Source organism: Meles meles, chromosome 8, assembly GCF_922984935.1.
Source record: "Meles meles chromosome 8, mMelMel3.1 paternal haplotype, whole genome shotgun sequence".
NCBI lineage: Eukaryota > Metazoa > Chordata > Mammalia > Carnivora > Mustelidae > Meles > Meles meles.
In genome coordinates, this window is record NC_060073.1 from 5558525 (window position 1) to 5580843 (window position 22319).

Here is a 22319-nt window from a genome sequence, read left to right on the forward strand (position 1 = left end):
TGGAATAAGACGGGAAGAGGGGGAGAGAGAAGCAGACTCCCCACTGGGCAGAGAGCCCCATGTGGGGCTCAATCCCAGGACACTAGATCATGACCTGAGCCAAAGGCAGATGCTTAACTGATTGAGCCACCCAGGTGCCCCTTATCTTGTACATTTCCACTTTAGACCCGGAATCAGTCATTCCTCCTTTTTAGTGAGCAATGACATTTAGAGAACACATTCTGGGTACTAGGAGTGCTCATTGTTCCTACATTTGTTTTTTATTTAGCAGACAAAGAAAGATATAATTTCAAAAATCAGAAAACTTGGGGGTACACACTGGTATCTTCAATTCCACTTTAAAATTACTTTAAATCACTTTTAAATCACTTTTAAATTATTTTCTTAATTTATACTCCTGTATCTGTTATCTTACGCTACAAATTTTGGTTCCCAACAATGTTGATATAATTAGTTCCTTTATAATAAGTAAGTATATAATAATTTCAGTATAATACCAATGTTATTACTAAGAATCAAGGTCACTAAATGAATTTCAAGAGTGCTTTACAGTTCACTTCATTTTTAGAGTATATCCCACCAAGAATGTACATCAAAACAGTATGTTCTAGGGGCACCTGGGTGGCTCAGTGGGTTAAGCCTCTGCCTTCAGCTCAGGTCATGATCTCAGGGTCCTGGGATTGAGCCCCGCATTGGGCTCTCTGCTCAGCGGGGAGCCTGCTTCCTCCTCTCTCTCTACCTGCTTCTCTGCTTACTCATGATCTCTCTCTGTCAAATAAATAAATCTTTAAAACAAAACAAAACAAAACAGTATGTTCTAAAGTCAGTTGAACTAATCTTTTTACTGTATGAATTATGACATTAATCTATATAAGTAAGTTCATTTTCTTTTATCTTGAGAAATACATTTATAGGCTATAGGATTCCAGCTTGATTTTTTAGTTTCAGGACATTAACACTATTATACTACTACATCCTGTTGGAATGGGGAAGTCAGCTGCAATTTGTTTCTCTTTTGAAGAAAATCCATCTTCCTTAGCTGATCTTTCTCCTTGTTTTTGATTTTCTACAGGCATATATATCTTTTTGTTTATCCTGCTTGATTATTGAGCTCTAAAAATCTGTTTTACTTGCTTCAGCCATTAATTCTTCAGAGACTGTGTCTGCCCCATTTTCTCTCTTCCCCTTTGGGATGGGAATTAAATGTACATTAAATGGTCTCACTGTTTCCTCTCACCTGTTAACCTCTCTTCTGTGTTTTCCATACTTTTGTCCATCTTTACTAACTTTTTGCTATCCTCATCTTTTACTTTACAAATTCACTTATGCTATACCTAATCTGTTGTTAAACTTATTTAATTTCAATACTGGTCACTGTCTTTTTTGATTCTACAATTTCTGTTTGGTTCTTTTAAAAATTATGTCACATTTTATTTATTTTTTTAAAATATTTTTTATTTATTTGACAGAGAGAAATCACAACTAGGCAGAGAGGCAGGCAGAGAGAGAGGAGGAAGCAGGCTCCCCGTGGAGCAGAGAGCCCGATGCGGGGCTCGATCCCAGGACCCCGGGATCATGACCCGAGCCGAAGGCAGAGGCTTAACCCACTGAGCCACCCAGGCGCCCCAAATTATGCCACATTTTATAGTTTACAGTTCCCTGGCAAGATTTTTAAGCTTGGCTTTCAGTTTCATAAGCATAGTAAACATAATTTTTTATTTTTAAAATCAATGTCTGATATTACCCATATCTGGAGTCCCAATGGTTGCTTCTGTTTTTGCTAGCTATTGTTCATGTTACCTTGTGCGCTCTTGTACCTAGGTGTGGGGGTGTGTGTGTATGACAGAGAGAAAGAGAGAAATGTGCAATGAGCTGGACATTTTGAGAAAGTATCTGTTAAATAATTTGAAGCACAGATGTGGTCATCTATCTACCTAGAAAGAATTTTTGTTTGCTTCTACAGGGCATCTGGGAGAATTAGAAATCTAGAATCATCTTAATCCATTCTGAAAGCTTAAGATTTTCTAGACTTCCCGGATGACCCAAAAAATATATGAGTTCATGTGAAGGATGGTTTATTTCAGGTTCACCTGACTCCATAAAGTGTAACCTTTTAGTTATCCCTGCCCAAAACAAGAGGAACTTTTAACAGCACCCCAGCTCAGCAAGCCCTAAACTCTTTGGCTTTTTGTCCTACATCCATTTGGAAGTGCATCTTAGCCTCTAGGCTGCTTGCTCTAATTTGCAAATGACCTTAGGGCAAAAGCAGCCCCCAATGTTGGGCTCAAGCTTTCTGTGATTCCTGTTTTCTCCTATGTTGGCCCAGAAATTTCTCCCTACTCACTAGCTCTTAGATTCTTTTATGATGTTTTAATATTTCATACAGCATTTGTCCTCAGTGGGAGGGTGGGTCTAAATTACCTAGTTTGCCATTTTCAGAAACTGAAATTCTACCAGAGTTTTCCGTTAGTTCTCTTTCTCTTCACTAAAACATCACCTCCCTAGAGTCTTTGGCTATAATAGTTAAGTAACTTCCCTATCATTATCTCTTTACCTGCTTTATCTTATCTTTACTGTACTTATCACTGCCTGACATCTATGTATTAAAATGTCCGACTAAGGGGCGCCTGGGTGGCTCAGTCAGTTAAGCGACTGCCTTTGGCTCAGGTCATGATCCTGGATCTCAGGATCAAGTCCCGAATCTGGCTGATCTGCTTCTCCCTCTGACCCTCCCTCCTCTTGTGCTCTTTCAAATAAATTCTCTCTCTTTCAAATAAATAAAATAAAATAAAATGTCCCACTAAATGTAAAGTTCAAGAGGACAGAAAATGTGCCTTATTCCCTCTGGGGAATGGGATGGGGAGGAAGGAGAAATTTTTACATTTTACTTTATACTCTTCTATATGACCTAGATATTAAGGTTTTTAAAATCCAAAAGTCCATGCATAATCTTTATCACCATCCCGCTCCTTCCTCCTCCCTAATGATATTTTCAGCTGACATTTATTCCATGACCTTCGCCTTCTTCTGTTCTTATTCTTTGTACTCTACTATATATAACTACATTTCCTCATATAGCTTCAGTCATATAACAGTAATACCTAATATCTATTGAACTTATTAGATGTCCGGCAGTATGCTAGGAGCCTCACATAGGTTACTATATAATCAGTCCTAAAACAAACAAATCACAAAAGAGTAACTATAACAACAACAAAACCTTTGCAAGGGGAAATAAATAAATCTACCAAGTAGTATTATCTCTGTTTTAAAGCTGATGAAATAAAAGCGTAGTCTGTTAAGTAAGCTGCATAAAGTCACAGCCGATTAGTGTGAGTCCAGCATTTACACTCTTGTGCCATGCTCTAACCACAGCACTATGCTGCACTAAATCCATGCGGGAAATGTTGACGCTCAAAAATATATCTCTGAATCTGATCACTTCCAATCTCCAGACCAAAATTTCTATGTAGCTGCTTGCCATTTTCAAGGGACATCCTGCAGGAACCATAAACATGTCTAAACCTTCCCTAATCTTCTTTACCTTCCAAATCTGCCAATTGTGATTTGTTTCTAGTTGACAGTATCGTTATTCTATCAGCCATCTGTGGAAATGTTTTTAAACAGCTTACTGAGTTTTAAAGATAACACATAACATACAATTTACCCATTTAAAGTGCACAAAGAGGTCGTAGTATATTAAAAAAAAAATTGTGCAACCATCACCACCATCAATTTTAGAGCATTTTTATCACCTCCTAAAAAATCCCTCTCTATCCACTTTCTGTCTCTATAGATTTGCCTCTTCTGGGTGCAGAAATCTGGACATCAACTTTGGCCATTCCCTGCCCCAAATCTCTCCCGACCCTAACAATGAATGGGTTGCCTCATTATGTTGATTACTTCCGATGGTAAGTTTCTCTTTTCCACGCTCTTCACACTTTTAACTGAGGCAAGTATTACTCTTGCTGAGGTCACTTATGAATTTACGTAGTGATTACTGACTTCTCTCTCTTACCCCACTGCATAATGCTGCCTGAGACCCCTAAAACATCCAATGGTTTCCCACGATAAAGACAATGAAGTTTACACTCCTTAGTGTGACACACAAGAGCCATGTTCAACTCCAACTACTTTCCCAGCCTCATCTCTCCTGCCTGCACCATTCATTCCATGCTTCATCCGCACTAAATTACATGACAAGCATGTGGCACATTTTATAGTTTTCAGTTTTTTGGAAAAATTCTCAAGCTTGGCTTTCACACTGGATTTTTATTTTTATACAAATCATACTGGCTTCTAGGCACAGAGTTTATATGCCAAGGCTTTTTTTTTTTTTAGAATTGAGATATAAAAATTCATTTTTTTCAGGGTGCTTGGGTGGCCTAGTCAATTAAGAGCCCAACTCTTGATTTCAGTGCACGTCATGAGCTCAGGGTCATGGGATTGAATCCCGCATTGGGCTCTGTGCTCAGCTCAGCACCTGCTTGTCCTTCTTGCTCTGCTCCTACCCCCACTCACTATCTCTCTCTATATATAATAAATAAATAAAATCTTTAAAAAATTCATTTTTCCAGACAATGAATTTGAAGATTTTGATGGACTCTGTCATCAAAAGGATATGGAAACCGAAGAAATCCGACTCAGCTGGTTGGGAAAGACCTTTGGGCAGGGACACAGAGCAGCAGCTGGAGTCAGTATCAGCTCTCCCAGCAAGCCCATGCCAGCCATGTCCTCAGGGATGAAAAGCACTACTGGATGTCCGAAGACCGGATGGATTCTGCTGCAGAGTAATTCAGCTGTAGCAAATTTTGGTTTACTGTGAAAAAACAGGTAAGACAAATTTAGCTTTTTTGGTTCTTAAGTTTTTTGTTTTTTTTTTAAGTAGGCTCCAAGATTGGGTGCCCGGCTGGCTCAGTTGGTAGAGTGTGCAACTCTTGATCTTGGGGTTGTGAGTTTGAGCCCCACACTGGGTGTAGAGATTACCTAAAATAAAATCTTTAAAGATAAATAAATAAATAAAGTAGGCTCCACGCCCAACAGAGACTTTCCTCTCTCTTTAAACTGATGAGGTCATCCAGGAAGGTATGTCCACAAACACTGGCTCAGAGGCTTAAACTTTTTCAGTAAATCTGTGTTAATGAGCTGTCTACCTGTAAAGATTGTATGATAGTGGAGGGCTACTAAAGAAAGTTAAGGCTGGGGGTTTTGTTTCCTGCACATATTAAAGAATTAAAAAAATCTGATCTGAATTGTAATTCTCATTAAGAATGAAACTAAAAAAGCCACGAGGAGTCTCTTTAAGCCTTAAGATCCTGTGACTACCAGTGATGATTCAGGGCATACAAATGGAGTTGAAAACTACTGAATAAAGAATAAATGAGTTGATCTTAATAATAAATTAGTCTTGGGGCACCTGGGTGGCTCAGTGGATTAAAGCCTCTGCCTTTGGCTCAGGTTGTGATCCCAGGGTCCTGGGATGAGCCCCACATCGGGCTCTCTGCTCAGCAGGGAGCCTGCTTCCCTTCTCTCTCTCTGCCTGCCTCTGTGCCTACGTGTGATCTCTGTCTATCAAAAAAATGAATAAAATCTTTTTAAAAATTGGTCTTTTTCTTGCTATAATGCACGTTCACTTTGGATTCTGTGGTAAATGGACAGCACAGGAAGGCAAGACAGAGGGTTCTATTCAATTTATTTACCATCTTCTCCATGGACTTTTTTCTTTCTTTCTTTCTTTTTTTTTTTTTTTGTAGTTTGAAGAAGGTGGAGATAGAGAGAGAGAGGATTTCCAAACATATGCAAAATGCTGATGCACAAATAATAACATACAAAAAATTCCTTTCTATTCATAGTATCTTTCTATCCAAGAGCACAGGTAACTATCTAAAGTCATTCCTCTCTTCTCATATGTAAATAAGAATGAAATTAGCAGGGTTTCTTTTGTTTCATTTACAGATGGAAAAGAGAAGGGACATGTCCTTGGGTCAATTAGAATATACTCAAGAAACCAGAAATAATAAATGTTTTCAATACAAATAGCTTCAAAATTTTACTTCCACTTTTCTGACAGAGAATCTGATACCTGGCACTAAAAAATGACAAGTGAGGCTACTTTCAATTTCTACCCACATGCATACTCATAACAGGAGATTAAAACGTGGAGAGGGACCACAGTGCTTTTACCCTTCACCTCACATAATGCTGATAGCTTATAACAAGAGCAATTCCATTCGACAGGTTCAAAGTGGGTTCATTCTTTGTCCTGCAAAGCAAAGAAAAACTAAGCGATATTTCAGAGATTCTAAAACCAATCTTTACCTGATACAAATTCTGGCCCATGACTACCATCACCCCCAAAGATTACTAGAATTCAATAACCAATTAACCAAGGGGAAAATGGCAATTTTTAAGATCACCCACTCAAGGGAGAGGAAAAGAAATGAAATGTTTAGATGAATCTACTTGCTCATTAAAAGCTAACATGGGGGGGCGCCTGGGTGGCTCAGTGGGTTAAAGCCTCTGCCTTCGGCTCAGGTCATGATCTCAGGGTCCTGGGATCGAGCCCCACATCAGGCTCTCTGCTCCGCGAGGAGCCTGCTTCCTCCTCTCTCTCTGCCTGCCTCTCTGTCTAGTTGTGATTTCTCTCTGTCAAATAAAAAAAAAAAAAAGGGAAATGATCCCTTCTTAAAAAAAAAAGCTAACATGGGAAAAGAAATGTATTCAATCTGAAAAAAAGAAATAAAAGCTAACACAGAATAAGAAAATGTGGGGCTCTCAGATAATTAGGTTCAGGGTGAGTTTGGGTCAAGAAGTCAAACTGTGGGGCACCTATGTGGGTGACACAGCTGCTTGAGCATCCAACTCTTGATTTCGGCTCAGGTCATGACCCCATGGTCATGAGATCAAGGCTTTCCTGGAGCCCCGCGGCAAGCTCTGCACTCAGCAGGGAGTCTACTTGGGTTTCTCTTACTTTCTGCCCCTCCCTCCCACACACAGGTGCATAGGCGCACTCTTTCTCTCTAAAATAAACAAATCTTAAAAAAAAAAAAGTCAAACTGTGAAGCTACTAGAAACAGGACAGTGACTGAGAAAAACTATAAAGCCACAGCATAAACTTAAGCCATGGATTTAAGGACTTACCCAAAGACTTCCACGGAAAGGACTCCATTCACCTTTACACTGAAATTAAATTTAATCTGCAAAGTAAATGTAGTATGAGATTTAACACGAACCAGGACAGAGATTAAAAACTTCCATACTTAATTCCCAAAGGGGAAGATATTCTTCATATCCACTTTTTTTACTTGTCCTTTCCCTGAACATAATATAATTAATACAATTACCATTTATCTTGTGCTCAAATTCTGCATCTTAAATAAACGAGTCCTAGACTTCAATTCCAAGTGGCCACAGATCATCACAAGAATGAACCCACTTTGAACCTGTCGAATCTACCCTTTGTTCTCTGCTCTTCTCCCAATGTTATCTCTTCTCCCCTTTAAAGGAACTATCAATTTTTCTCTATTCTTTCCACTGTTTTTGTACATAGAACATTCCATCCTTTTTCCTTTGCTTTTTCTTCCCTGCCTCTCTCTGACTTTTGTCCTCCCTCCAATTTACTTCACTGTTCTAATTATTTCCTATCTTTGACCTACATTTTTCTTTCTGTGTAACATAATGGGTAATCAAGAACTCTAGAGCCAGACTGCCTGAATTCAAATCTCGGCTCTGCAAGTTACTTAAAACCTCTCTACCATAGTTTTCGCAGCTATAAAATGGGAATGATGCTGATAAAACCTGCTTCACAAGGGCTGCTGCACGGGGTGAGTGAGTGAGTGTATGGAAAGCACTCAGAATGGTGACTTGCATAATAAGCACTGAAACCTGCTGAAGACAGAAAAAGTAGAAAGCTAGCAAGAGAAGAAAAGGAGAAGTTAAAAAGCATACTTAATGGTGTGCATCCCTATTAACATACCTAATTATAGCTAATAATAAAAATTATAGCTCTCCAAAGTTTGAAGTACTTTATCAGAATTTCCTGATTTGCTCTTCTGGTCACTTCGGAGATGTCAGCCGGTTCATTATCCAGATTTAATAGAAGAATGAAGCACAGAGGAGGGAAAAAAATGAATCTAAACTGATAACAATAAAACAGCAAGGAAGTAAAAACAAGAACCCAAGGCAAGCTCTATGTCCAAGGGCTCTCATCTATGACACATGACCAACATCAACACTGTGTTAGGGACAAAGAAATCAAATCAGTTCAATATTAAAAGTTGTAATCATTATCATGGGAAGAAAGCAGACCAACCACGTCATTTCATCTCCTACAAAGTAGAGGTCTCCTAAAGACGACAAGAGAAGCATCACTGTGCCAAAGAACACCTTACCTTAGGGTGTACCATGACAATTTTATGTAAAAAGTTCTTTATCACCAGACTATCTGTCATCAGAGTTCTGGGCTTTTCATCAACCTGCAACAACACAACAAAAACATCCATCACACATACACAAACCCAGGAGCACAAATAAATTAAATTATTTATATTTCTTGGGGTGTGTGGGTGGTACAGTCGGTTGAGCATTTGACTTTTGGTTTCAGCTCAGGTCATGATCGAGCCCCACATCGGGCTCTGCGTGGAGTCCACTTAAGATTCTCTTTCCCTCTCCCTCTGCCTCTCCCTGCCTCTCTAAAATAAATAAATAAAGCTTTGAATAAATAAAGCTTTAAATAAATGAATAGAGGTATTTCTTCCTATAAAGATAACTTACCCCTCAGAAAGCTTTTCAGATATCCAAGGGGAAACACCTTTGGATCTAAGAACTGGACATAAAAAGCAATCTAATAGCTATCATTTCTTGGGCTAAACTATTTCATGGAACTTCTGGAGACACAATTTCAAACCACCTTTTGGAACAAATTTAAAAGTAATTCAGACTGGAACTAAGAAAAGTAACTCTACCTTAGCTCTACCATCCTGATGTGAATTGATCTGTATTAAGAATGTAGTGAAAGGGTGTGCCTGGGTGGCTCAGTGGGTTAAAGCCTCTGCCTTCAGCTCAGGTCATGATCTCAGGATCTTGGGATCGAGTCCTCATCGGGCTCTCTTCTCAGTGGGCAGCCTGCTTCTCGCCCCGTCTTTCTGCCTGCCTCTCTGCCTACTTGTGATCTCTATCTTAAAAAAAAAAAAAAAAAAAAGAATAATGAAAGGAGCAGACACTAAAAGGAACTATTTTTTTAGGAAAAGCTATGAAGCAAAAAGTTCACAAGTCAAAAGACTTGAGTTCTAGTACTGGCTCTTAATTGCTCTGAATTTTATTTATTAATCTGTAAAACAAGGAGAAAAGTAATCCATTCTAGGGGCATCTGGGTGGCTTGGTTGAGTAGTGGGTTAAGCCTCTGCCTTCACTCAGGTCATGATCCCAGGGTCCTGGGACGGAGCCCACATCGGGCTCTCTGCTCAGCGGGGGGTCCGCTCCTCCCTCTCCCTCTGTGTCTGTCTGCCCATCGCTTGTGCTTTTTCTCTCTAAAATAAATAAATAATCTTTTTTTTTAATTACCCGATTCCACTTCACAGAACTGTTGTAAGAATCAAGTAATAATCTTTAAGTTATATATTATACATGGCAACAACAGTAGGTATCACTGAGGAATGCCTACTGTGTAGCAAGCATTGTGCAGGTGTTCTACCTACATTACCTCACAAAAATCCTTGAGGCAGGTACTACTCTCCTTTCTTCAGAGTTTTTTCTAAGAGTTCATTTATTGACTTGACAGAGAGCACAAGTAGGCAGAGAGGCAGACAGAGGGAGAGGGAGAAGCAGGCTCCCCGCTGAGCAGGGAGCTCAATGCAGGACTCAAACCCAGGACCCTGACCATGAGCTGAGCTGAAGGCAGAGGTTTTAACCCACTGAGCCACGCAGGCGCCCCAGTAGATTTTTTAAAAAGATTTTATTTATTTATTTGACACAGAGAGAGACAGCAAGAGAGGGAACACAAGCAAGGGGAGTGGGAGAGGGAGAAGCAGGCTCCTTGCTGAGCAGGGAGCCCAATGTGGGACTCAATCCCAGGACCCTGAGACCATGACCTGAGCAGAAGGCAGATGCTTAATGACTGAGCCACCCAGGCGCCCCTTGATTTTTCTTTTTTTTTTTAAAACGAGACCTAGAGAAGTTAAGCAACTTGCCTAAGGTTACCCAGCTGTTCAGTGATAGAGCCAGAATTTGACCCTAACTCTGTCTATTACCAATTGTCCATACTCTTTTCAATACACCCAGATACCTGCCTATAAATATAATAAAATTTACAATTTAATGAGGGCTTTCTCCATTCCAGGAATGGAACTAAAGTATCTTACTTATATTACCTCACTTACCCCTCACAAAAGCCCTGATAGTTACATATAACCCACATTTTATGGATGAAAAAACAATGAGTCTCAAAGAGGTCAAACAATTTTCTCAAGGTTACCCAATCTGCTTCCAAAGCTTCAGTATTAACCACTTTCCTATAATGATTCACTCTATTTAATACAGTGTCCCTAAACCCAAAGTTAGAAGGAGTCTTTAGAAAATAGAGTGTCGAAGGGTCAGGGGTGGGAGGTTGGGGGAACAGGTGGTGGGTGATGGGGAGGGCACGTTTTGCATGGAGCACTGGGTGTTGTGCAAAAAGAATGAATACTGTTACGCTGAAAAAAAAAATAAATAAAAAGGGGAAAAAAAAAAAAGAAAATAGAGTGTCTAGGAAAATGAGAAGAAATAGAGTAAAAAATCAGTAAGTTCTTATTGGTGGATCAGAGAATACAGAGCCATGTAGTAGGTACATATTAAAGGAAAAAATGGTCCTAGACCTCAACATATAACATAATGATGAAGAAACAGAAAGAACAAATTACTATAATACTTTTTGTAAATACACTGAAAATGAGAATGTGAAGTATGCAGTGAGTGGGGAAAATTAGAAAGATTATTATAGAATCATTACAAAAAATTATCAGAAAAGTGGATGGGAATTGTTAGAAAATTCTAGAAACAGATCTAGGATTATTCCTGCATATAAACAGCAGTGATTAAACAGTAACTACAGCATACACATCATATTCACATCCTTCATTTGAAATATTTTACTATGGAGGTGCCTGGGTTGCTCAGTCGGTTAAATGTCCGACTTCATCTCAGCTCAGGTCTTGATCTCAGAGTTGTGAGTTCAAGCCCTGTGTTGGGGTCCAGACTGGGTGAGGAGCCTACTTAAAAAAAAAAGAAACTTTATTATAAGATGTTCAAATAGAAGAAAAGCAATGAGCTCTTCAAAGCATTTTCTGTACTTAGCACTTAGAAAACAACTTCTTGGAACAGTTTCAAACTTCTGTAGCCTTGGTTATTATAGGGTACATCACAGAAAGGGCTAATTAAATCTAGCAGTAAGGCAACCAAGTACGTGAAAATTCCTTGAGCGGCTACCAGAGAGGGGCTACAATTAATAATGTGAGAGCTACCACTTACTGAACACCTGCTACATGCCAAACAGTTTACATGCAAGTAGGAAATATCCCCCATTTTATTTACGAGAATAATGAGACTAAATAAGCTGTTAAATTTTTCCAAGGTCACACGTAGCTAGCTAAGTGGCAAAACTGGGATTCAAACCTAGATCTAACTTCAAAGCCCACATTCCATTATGTAATACTGTCTCTCCAAAAATGTTCATTATCTGTGCATATAGCTTTCAGAATCAGATATTATGTAATCTATCATCACTTTTATGGAGTCTGACAGGCAATGCTTATGCAAACTATTGAATTACCCACTCAAAACACTGAGTGGAATTTATTATGTAACATGGGCCTACAGAGGTAAATAAAACAATATGAATTTGAAGAGTTCACAGTTAAGTAGAAAGACAAATAAATAATGTATATGACAATGTGAAATGTTCTATGATTTATATATATTAAGAAATGCTAAAGAAATACACAAGAAGGACTGGTATCTATCTAATCCAAACTGAGAAGATAAAGTGACCTAATACCACGTCAGCAGAGGACAGTTAACATAAAGCAAATAGCTCCTTTTATAATCTACTCATAATTTATTGAGAGGGACTGAAAATGCATGTTGGGGGCGCCTGGGTGGCTCAGAGGGTTGGGCCTCTGCCTTCAGCTCAGGTCATGGTCTCAGGGTCCTGGGATTGAGCCCTGCATTGGGCTCTCAGCTCAGCAGCGAGGCTGCTTCCCCCTCTGCCTACCTCTCTGCCTACTTGTGATCTCTCTGTCAAATAAATAAATAAAATCTTTTTAAAAAGAAAATATATGTGTCTATGTCTACAAAGTCTTTTAAAGCCTTTTAGAGTTGGGTGTCAGAAACCCAGTACCCCAGCCTGACATACATATAGAAGCAGTGAATTTACTTAAGTGTTGTTAGGAAAACATAGATGCTGCCAGCCCTGGGCAGCAGAAACGATTACTGAATCATATGTTCCAGCCTTCACCTTTAGATACAAATCTAATTATATCACAGATAATATCAAAGCTGTTTTATAGTTTCAAACTGAACTCAGGTTGTCATAGGCCCTATATGACTGTCTAGAAGAAAGTAAATCTGTGCTTCTGTCTCGTCCTGTCTCTAGTTAAATATGTATATAGAGAAATAGAGATAGATAAACATGAAGATATGTTTGAAATACACGTGTACCTCTACCAATTTTATCACTTAGTATTATAGCAGAAATAATATAAAAATGGATAAAGCTTTCAAGAAGATCTTGTAAAATCAAATTGGTTTTGGAGGGACATGTTACCCAGCCGAATGGATCCCAAGATGCAGGACTGACTCAGCATAAACACAAGACCTTGCATCTCTCCTAAATGACGTTCTCTTCAGTATTCCCTGGGATTGGCTCTCCTCACATGCCCAGAGCAGTGGATCATTTATTACTGCTTTTTCATGGATGTCTCCATTTGCTAGCTTCCACTGTGAACCTTGCTACCTGACTCTTCTCCCTGTTTGAGGTATATATGATGGATTTGTTCACAATTTCCCCCTTCTTCTCTTCTCACTCTCTTCAAGTATCTTTTAAATAACTGCACAGTACCAGAGACAATGAGATGTAATGGAACAAATGCTTTCAGGGAACTCTCGTTCCTGCTCCTCTGAGGTCAGACTGCTTTTTGCCACTTTTCATCCATTGCCAGCTGACTGTAGGCACTGAGCTCACGTTTCCTCAGCATTTTAAGCCTGCCATCAAGGGCGCCGGGAAAGCTCAGTGGGTTGAGCTTCTGCCTTCTGCTCAGGTCATGATCTCAGGGTCCTGGGATCGAGCCCCGCATTGGGCTCTCTGCTCAGTGGGGAGCCTGCTTCCCCCTCTCTCTCTGCCTGCCTCTCTCTCCCTACTTGTGATTTCTCTGTCAAATAAATAAATAAATAAATAAGAATATATATTTTAAAAAAAAAAAAAAGGCCTGCCATCAACTGGGCTGACTTCCACATCCAAGCTGATGGCCTGTCTAAGGAACAACTTAAGTCTCACAATTTCCTGACCTCTTCAACTCCAATGACCTTGACATCCACGCATTTCCAGCTACCTATTTCCATGGCCTAGTTTGGAATTGTACTCTTCTAAAAACCTGACACTGAAATGCCTCACTCTTGCATGAAAAGATGCATACCAAGATGTTAACAGTGGCTACCACGATTAAGTCAAATTATCTGTGTTTTAAATGCTCTTTGATTTTCCTGAGGGAAACACTGCTTTTGCAATAAGACAAACTCCGTAAGTCTGAAGACAACTTCCTATTCTTTCAGTCTCTGAATCTCTTATACCCAGAAAATCTTTTGATACATACATATGATACATATTACACTGTATTTATAATTATTTGTTTGCTTTTTTATCTTTTCCTTTATCAAGTAATGTGTCTTGGGACTCTGTACCTTCAACATCTAGCACAGTGAGGCCAACTTGAGCAAACACAGGCTCCTGAATGAGTGTGAATAAATATTTAAACAGACCTGATTAAAATGAGTAAGACTTTGGTTCAAATTCTAATTCTGTCACTTAACTTTCAAATGACCTTGGGTAAATCAGTTGAACTCTCTGAATCTCAGGGTTCTTGCATCTGTAAAATGGAGGGATAATCCCTATTCTATCCACTTCACAAACTGTCAGGAGGCTTAAATAATATATATAAATGTTAGTTATAAAAGTTATTTTTTGTTTAAACTGGTTAAAACACATGATCTCCTTTTCTAGAACTGCTTTCCTTGGTTCATTGAAATCAGCTTTTTTTATTGCTACTTGAAATTAATAGTTTCAGAGTCGACTAACCATTAATTGCTCTAGATTGTTTAACCATCATTCCCCTAAAGAAGATAAGGCACAGCCAGAGATATCTATTGTCGCAATACTGCACCCATTTCCTTTAAGAAGGAGCATATAATTGTCCAAATACAAAGAAAGGCTTCCCAAATGTTTCTGGGGAGAATGTTTAAAGTACTCTAGTTCTGGGGCTCCTGAGTGGCTCAGTCAGTTAAGTAACTGCCTTTGGCTCAGGTCCTGATCTCAGACCCCTGGGATCAAGCCCTTCATTGGGCTCCCTGTTCAGTGGGGAGGCTTCTCCCTCTCCCTCAGCCCAATCCCGCATCCTCCCACCCTGGCTTGTGCTTTGTCAAACCTCTCTCTTTTTTAAGATTTTATTTATTTGACAGAGAGAGGGCACAAGCAGGAGGAGCAGCAGAGGGAGTAGGAGAAGCAGATTTCAATCTGAGCTAAAGGCAGATGCTTAACTGGCTGAGCCACCCAGGTGCTGTGCCACCCAAGGGCACCCAGGTGCCCCTAAATAAAATCTTAAAAAAAAAATTCCAATTCTTTATGACTCCACAAACTCAAAGGAAAGAAAGATAGGGGATCAGAGATTTGTTAAAGAGAATGGAGAACTCAACGGTCACCCTCATAAATCTGAGCTTCAAATAAATCAATAAAGATCTTTAAGCCAACTTAATAAAAATGTATCCAAATAGCATCTGCACTGAGAATCCATTTTTATTTTCTTTTTCAGGAGATCCAAATTCAAATAATGGCTTGTTTCAGTGGCTCTCAAATTTATCTGCACATTAGGAATCATCTGGAATTTTTTCTCATCTGGGATTTCAAAAATATTCCAAAGCCCAGGCCCCATCAGTATGGACTAAATTGTATCTCCCAAAATTCACACATTGAAGCCCAGCCCCCCATGTGACTATAGTTGGAGATAGAGCCTTAAAAACATAATTAAGGTTAAGTGAGGTCATAAACATGGAGCCCTAATGTATCAGACAGGTGTCCTTATAGAAGAGAAAGACACAGGAGTAATTCTCTCTTCGCGTACAGAGGAAAGGCCATGTGAGGAAACAATGACAAGCCACTTTAATCTTAAAACTTCTACCCTCCAGGGGCACCTGGGTGGCTCAGTGGGTTAAGGCTCTGCCTTTGGCTCAGGTCATGATCTCAGGGTCCTGGGATCGAGCCCCGCATCGGGCTCTCTGCTCAGCAGGGAGCCTGCTTCCCCCTGTCTCTCTGCCTACTTGTGATCTCTCTCTCTCTCTGTAGAAAATGAATAAAAAATCTAAAAAACAAACAAACAAAAAACTTCTAGCCTCCAAAAGTATGAGGACATAAGTCTCTATTTTTTAGCCACCCAATCCGTAGTATTTTTTTTTTTTTAATGGCCAAATGAGCAAACTAATACTGCACCCTAGAACAGTTAAATCACAGCCTCTTGAAGTGGGACAGAAATACCAGTATTTTGGAAGCTACTGAGTGTTTCAACATCTGCACAGAGAAGTCTGGGAACCAATGCCTTATTTCAACTTGAAACTGTGATGGACCTAGGCTTTACTGGATTTGTAGAAAAATAAGAATTAAGACATCAGTAATTTATAGAACCACAACAAAACTTGCCTCAAAAATCATCTGGAAGGGTGTCACCCCTGATATGTCCTGAGAATAGCTGGCTTGCTCTGAGGTCCAATTCAGTTTTGCAGAGAATCCAGGCAGTAGAGATTGTATTTCTGTGTGAGAAGAAATGGCGACAAAAAGAAAAAGCAGTTTGGAAAAGCACCAGAATTTCTGGAATTGTTTATTAAACTGATGAGCCAAGAAGGCATTTCCCTGATGAAAAGATTATCTGCAAAATTCAAAATATGACTGGAAATGGCTATGCATCAGCAAATTGCTTGAACATTTAGAATTACTTTATGGGGTTAAGACATTTAATCTCATGTTTTCAATTTTTCACATTTGCTAAATCAATTTGTATTTTCAGTTAATTTCCACAAGGTCATGTGCAAAGCCAGAAATCTTCAAAGCTGATAGCTCTAGCTTATATTCTTTTTTTTTTTTAAAGATTTTATTTATTTATTTGACAGAGAGAGAGAGACAGCGAGAGAGGGAACACGAGCAGGGGGAGTGGGAGAAGGAGAAGAAGAAGCAGGTTTCCCAATGAGCAGGGAGCTCAATGTAGGGCTTGATCCCAGGGCCCTAGGATCATGACCTGAGCCTAAGGCAGGCACTTAACAACTGCATCACCCAGGCACCCCTCTAGCTTATATTCTTGTATTTTTTAATAAATTAACTCATTATTAGCAGAGTTGCACAGCGGAAGCATGCTGGGCCCATAAATTAACTCATTTTTTAATAAACTCAAACTTAGTAAGTGAGCTAATTAAGAAGTGAAAGCAGAAAAATTCAAGAATAACGTCTCAAGCATTTACCTAATATAGTATTTTTTATTGTGTTTTGTTAGTTACCATACAACACTTCATTAGTTTTTGATGAAGTGTTTCAAGATTTATTGTTTACATATAATACCCAGTGCTCCATGCAATATGTGCCCTCCTTAATACCCACCACCAGGCTCACCCATCCTCCCATCCCCCTCCTCTCTAAAACCCTCAGTTTGTTTCTCAGAGTCCACAGTCTCTCAAGGCTCATCTCCTCTTCCAATCCACCACCCCTTCACTTTTCCTTTCCTTCTCTTAATGCCTTCTATGTTATTCCTTATGTTCCACAAATAAGGAAAACCATATGATAATTGACTTTCTCTGCTTGACTTATTTCACTCAGCATAATCTCCTCCAGTCCCATCCATGTTGATGCAAAAGTTGGGTATTCATCCCTTCTGATGGCTGAGTAATACTCCATCGTATATATAGACCACATCTTCTTAAGCCTACTCCACGCACAAGAAGGGAAATAATTAAGATTAAAGCAGAGATCAATGAGTTAGAAACCAGAGATACAGTAGAACACATCAACGAAACTAGAAGCTGGTTCTTTGAAAGAATTAATAAGATTGATAAACCACTGGCCAAACTAATCCAAAAGAAAAAAGAGAGGACCAAAATAAACAAAAATTATGAATGAAAAGGGAGAGACCACAACTAACACAAAGGAAATAGAAACAATCATCAGAAATTATTAACAACAGCTATATGCCAATAAGTTAAGCAATCTAGAAGAAATGGATGCATTCCTGGAAACCTATAAACTTCCAAGACTGAAACAGGAAGAAATTGACAACCTAAATAGACCAATAACTAGTAACAAGATTGAAGCAGTGATCAAAAACCTCCCAAAATACAAGAGTTAAGGACCTGCTGGATTCCCTGGGAAATTCTACCAAACAGTCAAAGAAGAAATAATACATATTCTCCTGAAGCTGTTTTAAAAAACAGAAACAGAAGAAAAAGTTCCAGCCTCTTTCTACAAAGCCAGCATTACCTTGATCCCCAAACCAGGCAAAGACCCCCTCATAAAGGAGAATTTCAGACCAATATCCCTGATGAATATGGATGCCAAGATTCTCAACAAGATCCTAGGTAACAGGATCCAACAGCACATTAAAAAGGTTATCCACCATGACCAGGTGGTATTTATCCCTGGGATGCAAGGATGGTCCAACATTCACAAATCAATCACTGTGATAGAACAAATTAATAAGAGAACAGAGAAGAACCACATGGTCCTCTCAATTAATGCAGAAAAAGTATTTGACAAACTACAGCATCCTTTCCTGATTAAAACTCTTCAGAGTATAGGGATAGAGGAACATTTCTCGACTTCATAAAATCCATCTGTGAAAAACCCACAGTGAATATCATGCTCAATGGGGAAACGTTGAGAGCCTTCCCACTGAGATCAGGAACACAACAAGGATGCCCACTCTCACCACTATTATTCAACATAGTACTAGAAGTCCTAGCAACAACAGACAACAAAAAGAAATAAAAGGTATTCAAATTGGCAAAGAAGAAGTCAAACTCTCTCTTTTCGCAGATGACATGATACTTTATGTGGAAAACCCAAAGACTCCACCCCCAAATTACTAGAACTTATACAGCAATTCGTATTGTGGCAGGATACAAAATCAATGCACAGAAATCAGTTGCTTTCTTATACACTAACAATGACACTGTAGAAAGGGAAATTAGAGAATTGATTCCATTTACAATAGCATCAAAAATCATAAGATACCAATAAATAAATAAAATCTTAAAAAAAAAAGAAAAAAAAAAAGAAAAATCATAAGATACCTTGGAATAAACTTAACCAAAGACGTAAAGGATCCATACTTGAGGAACTACAGAACACTCATGAAAAAAATTGAAGAAGACACAAAAAGATGGAAAAACATTCCATGTTCATGGATCGAAGAATAAACATTGTTAAAATGTCTATGCTGCCCAGAGCAATCTATGCTTTCAACGCCATCCTGATCAAAACACCATCGGCATTTTTCAAAGCACTGGAACAAACAATCCTAAAATTTTATGGGACCAGAAAAGACCCCGAATCACCAAGGAAATGTTGAAAAAGAAAAACAAACTAGGGGCAAAACATTACCTGATTTCAAATTGTATTACAAAGCTGTGATCACCAAGACCACATGGTACTGGCACAAAAACAGACACACAGGGGCACCTGGGTGGCTCAGTGGGTTGAAGCCTCTGCCTTCAGCTCAGGTCATGGTCCCAGGGTCCTGGGATCGAGCCCCGCGTCAGGCTCTCTGCTCCGCGGGAAGCCTGCTTCCCCCCTCTCTCTCTCTCTCTCTCTCTGCCTACTTGTGATCTCTGTCTGTCAAATAAATAAATAAAATCTTAAAAAAAAAAAACAAAAAAAAAAAACAGACACACAGACCAATGGAACAGAGTAGAGAGACCAGATATGGACCCTTAACTCTGGTCAAATAATCTTCAACAAAACAGGAAAAAAGACAGTCTCTTCAATAAATGGTGCTCAGAAAATTGGACAGCTGTGTAGAAAAGAATGAAACTCGACCGTTCTCTTACACCATACATAAAGATAAACTCAGAATGGATGAAAGTATGTTTGTTAACAACATACTGGATTTGTGCCAGTCTTTAACAAAGTAAAGGCATTCTCTAACAAAGTAAAGCAAATTCTTGCTAATTTAATTCATAAGTTAACCACTTGGTGTATTTACATATGTAGACTTAGAACCATCTTTCCACAAAGCACCAGTGGGTCCTGCATCATCAAAATTTGCATCCATGTTCTTCTTTTTTGTACCCTGGCACTCATACTATAAAGGAAAAAAAAAAACCAAATATCCCATTTTATAAATGCCATCCCTTATTGCCCTTCTATAGTACTATTATAATAAATAACTACAGATGAATAAAGAACTATACAAGCTCTACCTTGTAAATGAGGTTGACAATGCTGATATTATACAAGAATTCAACTTTAAAAACCCAATAACAAAATACATCCTAATAGTACAACTTTCTCCTACAACATTCATACTACATATCTAATAAAGCTTTAAACATCTCAAAAAGTATGAACATTACCAGGACCTAGCTATCAATCTTAATGGGTAGTATTTTTCTTGCCATTGTTTTTCAAATATAATTCAGTCATAACATGGGATATTATAGCAACTAGGTTATGCTACACTGAAATTAAGTGAACTTGGCACTGAACCAAGATGACTTGTATCAATCTTCAGTTTTACCACTGACCAACTTTCTGACCTTAGGTGACCCCCTTTTTTTACTGTAATTAAATTACTTTTCTGTAAAATAAGAAAAAATTTGTTCCTGAATCCTGCCTTGTCTTTGAAGTACCGATACAGTGAAGAACAGGGAAAAGAGGCAGATATGTGAGAAAAAGTCTTGTCAATATCTAAGTACTCCGGGACACCTGAGTGGCTCAGTGGGTTAAAGCCTCTGCCTTAGGCTCAGGTCATGATCTCAGGGTCATGGGATCGAGCCCCTCATCAGGCTCTCTGCTCAGCAGGGAGCCTGCTTCCCCCTCTCTCTCTGCCTGCCTCTCTGCCTACTTATGATCTCTACCTGTCAAATAAATAAATAAAATCTTTAAAAAAAATAAAAAAAATAACTAAGTACTCCAGAAATCATAACAACAATTCAAATGAAATATGTAGAGATTTGAGGGAAATCAATTTCAATTGCCTCACTTCACACCCACACATAAATCAAAATCCAGATGGAGTGACTAGAGTTAAATGTGAAAACCAGAACAATAAAACTAATACTATTATAAATTATTATTATAAATAAATGTTATTATTATAAATAAAACTAATATTAATATTGAAACAAAACTTCTATTTCAAGATAAGTTGAGTATATGTTAAAACTGCATCTTCCTATTCAAACACATAAAATGATAAAACAAATTTTTAAGTTTTAAATTTAGAGTATATTTAATTAATATACAGTGTAATATTAGTCTCAGGTGTACAATAATAGTGATTCAACACTTCCATACACCACTCAGTGCCTGTCACAAGTGCACTCCTTAATCCCCATCACCTATTAAAACAAGTATGTCTACAACTTATAAATACATAGTCATGGTGAGAAAAAGAGAGAAATCTTTATAGACCAGAAATGGAAAGGTATATTTTCCTCATTTTCAGAAAGGAAAAGAGAAAGAATCTACAATGGCAGGAAAGGACCAAATATGCACACCATATGTGGGGCTTGGACTAGAGGGAAAAAATGGGGCTAATACTGCAACAGCCCACACGTTTAAGAACAAGATCCACACAGGCCAAGATCCGCACAGGTCACATAGGAGATCTAAACAAGGAACCAAAATATGAACAAAGGCCAGAGATTTGTCCCCTGCCTACTAGAGAGTTGGTTAAAGTCAAGTGATGCTAGCAGCAGCATCAATGATGCAGATTGAGGGCCTTAACAGCTACGTCATAGAAGTGGAAACAAGACTCAGAATGATATAATCTATTAAGATGCCAGAGCTTTCTATCTTGCCACTCAAGCAAAATTTAAACATACATATACAAAATTTAAACATACACATACAAAATTTAAACACACACACACACACACACACACACACTCCTGCAAGATTAGGGCTCAGCAACAGAGAACCTCCTACTGGAAGCCTATCAATGCAGGACGTATTCAAAACAAATAGATGATGGACAATTAACTCTTAACTAAAAATTACCAATGAACAAAGATCAATACCATGAAAAATGTGACACATATCAACTAGTAAAACTTACACATGAGGAAACAGAATTAACAAAAAGAATCTGAAAAGGAAACTATCAACGAACCAAAAGGCAACCTATTTTAACTAGAATTTAAATTAAAAATATAAAAATGAAATAGGCATCCTACCAAATGAAAGGAGATATGTACAAATGATATGACTGATAAGGGGCTGATATCCAAATAAAGACCACCACCAAAACCCCACAAATAATCCAATTAAAAATGGGCAGATGAGGGGCGCCTGGATGGCTCAGTGGGTTAAGCCTCTGCCTTTGGCTCAGGTCATGATCTCAGGGTTCTGGGATCAAGCCCCACATCGGGCTTTCTGCTCAGTGGGGAGCCTGCTTCCCCCTTTCTTCTCTCTCTGCCTGCCTCTCTGTCTACTTGTGATCTCTCTGTGTCAAATAAATAAATATTTAAAAAAAAATGGGCAGATGATCTGAATAGACATTTCTCCAGAAAAAGACATACAGATGGCCAATAGACACATGAAAAGATGTTCAGCATCACTCATCATCACAGAAATGCAAATCAAAACCAAAATAAGATATCACCTTATACTTTTGAATGGTTCAAATGAAAAATAAGAATTAATGTGGCAGGAATATGTACAAAAAGGAACTGTCATGCACTGTTTGTGGGAAAGTAAATTGGTATATCCACTGTTGAAAACAGTATGGAGTTTCCTCAACAAATTAAAAATAGAACTACCATATGATCCAGTAATTCCACTACTGGGCATTTACATAAACAAAAAGGAAAAAACTAATTCA

General features: G+C 38.6%; 1 protein-coding gene across 2 annotated transcripts in view; it reads right to left on the reverse strand.

Moving 5' to 3' along the window:
- Positions 1-22319, reverse strand: part of C8H11orf80 (chromosome 8 C11orf80 homolog) — a 101317-nt gene that overhangs the window by 35234 nt on the left and 43764 nt on the right. Inside the window, exons 4-7 of one of the 2 annotated variants that reach the window (XM_046015571.1) lie at positions 15935-16044; positions 8391-8474; positions 7141-7196; positions 4624-4819 (exon numbers count right to left, since the gene is read on the reverse strand). In XM_046015571.1, coding sequence (XP_045871527.1) covers positions 4624-4819; positions 7141-7196; positions 8391-8474; positions 15935-16044 — 446 coding nt within the window. Of the gene's footprint in view, positions 1-4623; positions 4820-7140; positions 7197-8390; positions 8475-15934; positions 16045-22319 lie in introns of those variants that run through there. The other variant, XM_046015570.1, reaches the window with a different exon arrangement.